We start from the raw sequence: 7,564 nt of genomic DNA, 5'->3' as shown, positions 1-7,564 counted from the left end.
ATTGTTCCAAGACAATACCTTGTTAGATGCCCTAAGTTGGATTTTGATCACGCACATGTACGATTCTTGGATGAAATGAACAAAAATGCAATCACCTTGTACAAAATAAGCAGTGCTCTAAACAAAATAAGGGGAGTGCTCAATCTAGAACAAAATTAGTACAGAATTAGAAGAACGAAAAACGGAACCATAGGATTAAGGGTGTATCTGGAATAGTTAGATATGGCTTTGTTATAGTTGTTCTATCAACAACAACAAAGATCCAGTCAAATTGTGCATATGTAAGAAATGATTGACATAATATAAATTTGTTGTTGTCATTCAACAACCACTCTACATCCAATTGATATTTTATCAGAATATGCAAAATCTTGTGCAACTTTCTATCAGATCCAAACGATGTACCTATTATCTTATGGTTTTGGTTTTTTCTTTTATTTTCTTATTGTTTATATTTTGATATATTCAATATATATGTATATATATCTTAGCGATCTACAAGGGTATGTAGATGCACTCTCCTTCCCCTCGTTGCTAGTCTCTCCATAGATAGATCTTGGTGATACGTAGGAAATTTTTTGAATTTCTTCTACGTTCCCCAACATGAACATGTGCTAAACGCGGAGGTGCCATACGTTCCGTACTGAGGATCGGTCGATCATGAAGACGTATGACTACATCAACCGCATTGTCATAACGCTTCCGCTTAACGGTCTACGAGGGTACGTGGACGACACTCTCCCCTCTCGTTGCTATGCATCACCATGATCTTGCGTGTACGTAGGAATTTTTTTCAAATTACTACGTTCCCCAACAATAACATGTATATCCAATATACCTTTGTTCAGTATGCCATCCTTCTTATCCGCCAAGTATCTAGGGTAGTTCCACTTCCAGTGACCATTTCCTTTGAAGTAGAAGCAGTCAGTTTCAAGCTTGGGTCTAGCTTTGGGCTTATGGGAGTGGCAACTTGCTTTGCCATTCTTCTTGAAGTTCTCTTTCTTTCCCTTGCCCTTTTACTTGAAACTAGTGGTCTTGTCAACCATCAACACTTGATGCTTTTCTTGATTTCTACCTTCGCTGATTTCAGCGTCGCGAAGAGCTTGGGAATTACTTTCGTCATCCCTTGCATATTATAGTTCATCACGAAGTTCCAGTAACTTGATGATAGTGACTAGAAAACTCTGTCAATCACTATTTTATCTAGAAGATTAACTCCCACTTGATTCAAGCTATTGTAGTACTCAGACAATCTGAGCACATGCTCATTGGTTGAGCTATTCTCCTCCATCTTGTACGCAAAGTACTGTCAGAGGTCGCATACCTCTCGACACGGGCATGAGTCTGAAATACTAGTTTCAACTCTTGGAACATCTTATATGTTCCGTGGCGTTCAAAACGTTTTTGGAGTCCTGGTTCTGAGCCATAAAGCATGGTGCACTAAACTATCAAGTAGTCATCATACCGAGCTTTGCCAAACGTTCATAACGTCTATAGCTGCTCCTGTAACAGTTCTGTCACCTAGTGGTGCATCAAGGACATAATACTTCTGTGCAGCATTGAGGATAATCCTCAGATCACGGAGCTAGTCTGAATCATTGCTACTAACGTCTTTATTTTTCTCTAGGAACATATCAAAAATAAACGGGGAGCTACATCGCGAGCTATTGATCTACAACATAGTTATGCAAATACTATCAGGACTAAGTTCATGATAAATTAAAGTTCAATTAATCATATTACTTAAGAACTCCCACTTAGATAGACATCCCTCTAATCATCTAAGTGATCACGTGATCCATATCAACTAAACCATGTCTGATCATCACGTGAGATGGAGTAGTTTTCTATGGTGAACATCACTATGTTGATCATATCTACTATATGATTCATGCTCGACCTTTCGGTCTCAGTGTTCCGAGGCCATAACTGCATATGCTAGGCTCATCAAGTTTAACCCGAGTATTCTGCGTGTGCAAAACTGGCTTGCACCCATTGTATGTGAATGTAGTGCTTATCACACCCGATCATCATGTGGTGTCTCGGCACGACGAACTTTCGCAACGGTGCATACTCAGGGAGAACACTTATACCTTGAAATTTAGTGAGAGATCATCATACAATGCTACCGTCGATCTAAGCAAAACAAGATGCATAAAAGATAAACATCACATGCAATCAATATAAGTGATATGATATGGCCATCATCATCTTGTGCCTTTGATCTCCGTCTCCAAAGCACCGTCATGATCACCATCGTCACCGGCGCGACACCTTGATCTCCATCGTAGCATCGTTGTCATCTCGCCAACTATTGCTTCTACGACTATCGCTACCGCTTAGTGATAAAGTAAAGCAATTACATGGTGATTGCATTTCATACAATAAAGCAACAACCATATGGCTCCTGCCAGTTGCCGATAACTGTGTTACAAAATATGATCATCTCATACAATAAAATTTAGCATCATGTCTTGACCATATCACATCACTACATGCCCTGCAAAAACAAGTTAGACGTCCTCTACTTTGTTGTTGCAAGTTTTACGTGGCTGCTACGGGCTGAGCAAGAACCGTTCTTACCTACGCATCAAAAACCACAACGTGGTATAGTGATTGCTTTTTGATCTTCAGAAAGAACCCTGTTCATTGAATCTGATTCAACTAAAGTTGGAGAAACTGACACCCACCAGCCACCTGTGTGCGGAGCACGTCGGTAGAACCAGTCTCCCCCTCGTGCATATGACATCTACGCATAAACCTGGCTCTGATGCCACTGTTGGGGAACGCAGTAATTTCAAAAAAAATCCTACACACACGCAAGATCATGTGATGCATAGCAATGAGAGGGGAGAGTGTCGCCCACGTACCCTCGTAGACTGTAAGTGGAAGCGTTATGACAAGGTGGTTGATGTAGTAGTACGTCTTCACTATCGACCGATCCTAGTACCGAACGTACGGCACCTCCGCGATCTGCACACGTTCAGCTTGGTGATGTCCCACGAACTCACGATCCAGTAGAGCTTCGAGGGAGAGTTCCGTCAGCACGACGGCGTGATGATGGTGTTGATGAAGCTACTGACGCAGTGCTTCGCCTAAGCACCGCTACGATATGACCGAGGTGGATTATGATGGAGGGGGGCACCGCACACGGCTAAAAGATCAATGGTCAACTTGTGTGTCCATGGGGTGCCCCCTGCCCCCGTATATAAAGGAGCAAGGGGGAGGCCGGCCGGCCCTAGGAGGGCGCGCCAAGAGGAGGAGTCCTCCTCCTAGTGGGAGTAGGACTCCCCTTTCCTAGTCCCATTAGGAGAGGGGAAAGGCAAGGGGGCGCCCCCCCCTTCTTTGTTCTATTTGGACTCAAGGGGAGCGGGGCGCAGCCTGCCCTGGTCGGCCTCTCTCTCTCCACTAGGGCCCATCAAGGCCCATTAGGCCCTCGGGGGGTTCCGGTAACCCCTCCGGCACTCCGGTTTTCTCCAAGATCACCTGAAACCCTTCCGGTGCCCGAATATAGCCGTCCAATATATCAATCTTTATGTCTCGACCATTTTGAGACTCCTCGCCATGTCCGTGATCACATCCGGGACTCTGAAATACCTTCGATACATCAAAACACATAAACTCATAATACCGATTGTCACCGAACGTTAAGCGTGCGGACCCTACGGGTTCGAGAACTATGTAGACATGACCGAGACTCATCTCCGGTCAATAACCAATAGCGGAACCTAGATGCTCATATTGGTTCCTACATATTCTACGAAGATCTTTATCGATCAAACCGCATGACAACATACATTGTTCCCTTTGTCATCGGTATGTTACTTGCCCGAGATTCGATCGTCGGTATCTCAATACCTAGTTCAATCTCGTTACCGGCAAGTCTCTTTACTCGTTCCGTAATACATCATCCCGCAACTAACTCATTAGTTGCATTGCTTGCAAGGCTTATAGTGATGTGCATTACCGAGAGGGCCTAGAGATACCTCTCCGACAATCGGAGTGACAAATCCTAATCTCGACCTATGCCAACTCAACAACTACCATTGGTGACACCTGTAGAGCACCTTTATAATCACCCAGTTACGTTGTGACGTTTGGTAGCACACAAAGTGTTCCTCCGGTATTCGGGAGTTGCATAATCTCATAGTCATAGGAACATGTATAAGTCATGAAAAAGGCAATAGCAACAAACTAAACGATCATCGTGCTAAGCTAACGGATGGGTCAAGTCAATCACATCATTCTCTAATGATGTGATCCCGTTAATCAAATGACAACTCGTGTCTATGGTTAGGAAACTTAACCATCATTGATTCAACGAGCTAGTCAAGTAGAGGCAAACTAGTGACACTCTGTTTGTCTATGTATTCACACATGTACTAAGTTTCCAGTTAATACAATTCTAGCATGAATAATAAACATTTATCATGATATAAGAAAATATAAAGAACAACTTTATTATGCCTCTAGGGCATATTTCCTTCACTTTAAAGTGGGAAAAAATACTTCTCTCTCATTACACGATAATCAAGACCAATAGCAATCTATACATGGTCTTCTTAATTTTTACATGCACTTAGCTCATTGGGGGTTGGGTAATTAAAGAGGAGAGAGATGGTGGCTTGCACATTTCCAATGCACTTTTTACTCAACTCTATAATTTGTTCTAAAATTTCTAGATGTACACTCTTCACCGGACGGAGGGAGTAGCTCATTAGGGGTTAGCTAATTAAAGAGGAGAGAGATGATGGCGTGCACCTTTCCAATGCATTTTTTACTTAACTCCATAATTTATCCTAAAATTTCTAGATGTACGCTCCTCACCGGACAGATGGGGTATTTTATAAGGTCTTTATGAATAATTAATAAAATGGCAGCATGCATCGCCCAGATGCAGAGAGACCGGGGTACATCCTTCTTTTAAAAAAATAGTATATTAAGATAGTGAATGTAAACCCCTCTTGTACCCCGGTCCACCAGGGATAAAACTACAATGGTTGGATGATTTGGCGCCACGTGAATCTCATTAAGTTATAATATTCTTTCGGTGTGATATGAAGGGGAACATCCTTTGAAGTTTCAGAACTCCAACTTCAGCATGTTCTGTGAGTTTGTGTGCGCATGTGATGGTGGTCTATATCGATATATCCATCTATATTGTACTTGGTATTTAAGAAACAAAGACATCTTAGATAGTCGGTCGAAAATAAAGCAGTCCAGGTCTACCAAATATATCTAGGCTCTGCTTGGAATCTAGCAGCTTAAAACATGAAGCCGGTCACACCAGAAAACAGAAAAATTTGAGAGCATTTTCAACATGGATCATCAAAACACCCGCAAAATATTTGAACCGGATGGCCGAACACTTTTAGCCATCCTACATGGCTCACTAGGTCGGTATAGACTTTCTCCATAAAAAAAAGGGTCGGTATAGACTTGTCCGGACACTCAAATCTCACAAATTGTCTTCAAATTGGGGAACCTCTTGGGAATTCGGATGTCCGTCCAACCCACTATCAGTTGTACCACTTCTTCCACATCCTATGTCCGATGCATATTTTTTGAGCACCTACACCCGGGCCTTGTTATTCTGGCTCTCCAATATCGCTTTGAAATCCGTGCGACACAACTAACTTTCTACATGATTTTTTTCCTTTTTTGTTTATTTCACATAGAACATGTCTTGAACTTAAAACTTTGCAGCGCAACAATTTTTTTTCTAGAATGTAGGATAAAACTTTCAGAATTTTTGGTCCGACATAAATACTAAAAATAAGATCTTTTAATCAAACAAAACTCATTTTGTATATTTATGTTGGACGAAAAAATCTAAAAGTTTTATCCTAGATTCTAGTTAGAAAGCTTTATTGTTCTGCGAAGGTTTGAACTTTAAGATATGTTCTATATAAGAGAAACAAAAAAGAGAAATGTACCTGCATGAATCTCGATGCGGAGAATGGATGGCTAGATAAGAAATGTCTGGGTGCGGGTGCTCTAAAACATGTTTTCGATCCTACCACTCATCTCTTTCTCCTATCGGTTAAATTGGCTCACTTTCATATCTCACAGTCTGAATTTGAGGGGCACGATTGAATGGTGGGGTGTCCGTGAACCTATCCGGATGTGTCCGTGGAAATTTGATGATGGTCGTTTGGTGATACGCGTTGAAGGTGCCCTCACTCCCATCAACCAGCTTTCGTTTGGTCTGGGTGGGATTACTCTTTTGTAGGGCGAACTCTCTATAAATGCACCTATACCATTTGAGATAGAATCCAAGCGGCCGCCATTAACGCGCTACGCAGGGTGAGCTAGACGCCTTAGGTAGCAAGTAGCTCGTCGCTGCCAGTGCACGCAGAGGGAAGACGACGCGACTGAGGCCATGGCGTACTCTTGTTTGCCCTTGTATGCGGCTTCCTTTCTTGTAGTGCTTCTCGTTTTGCCTCTCATGGCAGTGGCATCTGCCGCCGCGCCCGCTGCCGAGACGTCCTACGAGACCAGGTCCATGGACCCCGGCCTCGCCCTCGGTGGGCGTTCCGCCGCCGGCCCCGCCGGCCGCGTCTTCAAGTGGCGCGGCCGCCGCCTCGGCTGGACCGAGTTCGCGTACAACTTCAGACACAAGCAAGCATCGATCCTGTGCATCCATTGTACATACATGCACGTACGTAGTGGTCATAACCTTTGCACACCTGTGTGCGTTGGTGTCTTGTGCAGGAGCGTGGGGATGTGCGCGCCGAAGAAGAAGCTGGTGGTGCCGGAGAGTGTGTGCGGCCGACCGCTGGGGCTGCAGTTCCACCACGAGTCCGGCGACCTGTACGTCGCCGACGCCTACCTGGGGCTGTTGAGGGTGCCGGCGCGCGGTGGGCTGGTGCAGGTGGTGGCGACGGAAGCCGGCGGCGTGCCCTTCAACTTCCTCAACGGCCTGGACGTCGACCAGAAGAGCGGCGACGTCTACTTCACGGACAGCAGCAGCACATACCGAAGAAGGTGCATATAAATCTTGACATACACTAAAATTTATTTGACCAAATTTGCCGAAAATTGCGTCAATATATGTACTCTCTCCGACGTAAGTTGTATATTAAAATATATTTTATGATGAATTTATTTTTGAGAGAAAAAGGAAGTACTTGATTCACCGGGCTGTTAGTTAATTTTGTCTTGCTTTTGCAAAGTTATTACGATGCAGTATACCTTTTATAGAGGGCGTATGCATGACGGTCTTCCTGGTGTACATCGCAGCGAGTACCTACTGGTGGTGGCTCTGGGCGACGAGACCGGGCGGCTGCTCCGGTACGACCCGCGGACGCGCCGCGTCGCCGTGCTCCACGCCGGCCTGTCCTACCCGAACGGCGTGGCCGTGAGCGCGGACGGGTCGCACGTCGTGGTGTCGCACACGGCGCTGTCCGAGCTACGCCGGTACTGGGTGCGCGGGCCCAAGGCCGGCAGGAACGAGACGTTCGGGGAGCTGCCGGGGTTCCCGGACAACGTGCGCTCGGACGGGCGGGGCGGGTACTGGGTGGCGCTGACTCACGGTGGCGACGACGGCGGCGCCGCGCCGGCG

The 7,564-nt window shown here is 45.1% G+C and overlaps 1 protein-coding gene across 1 annotated transcript; it reads left to right on the top strand.

Moving 5' to 3' along the window:
• Positions 1–6,448: 6,448 nt before the first annotated feature.
• On the top strand, positions 6,449–7,561 carry LOC125528110 (protein STRICTOSIDINE SYNTHASE-LIKE 10-like; the record flags this gene model as incomplete). The annotated part of the gene is made up of 3 exons (XM_048692620.1): positions 6,449–6,621; positions 6,715–6,987; positions 7,243–7,561. Coding segments are annotated over exons 1-3 (765 nt in total), but the record flags the coding sequence as incomplete, so codon positions are not given.
• Positions 7,562–7,564: the final 3 nt, after the last annotated feature.

This window comes from Triticum urartu, unplaced genomic scaffold (genome assembly GCF_003073215.2).
Source record: "Triticum urartu cultivar G1812 unplaced genomic scaffold, Tu2.1 TuUngrouped_contig_4641, whole genome shotgun sequence".
In the NCBI taxonomy this organism is placed as follows: Eukaryota; Viridiplantae; Streptophyta; class Magnoliopsida; order Poales; family Poaceae; genus Triticum; species Triticum urartu.
The sequence above is the reverse complement of the archived record's forward strand: the minus strand, read 5'-3'. Positions and strand labels throughout refer to the sequence as shown.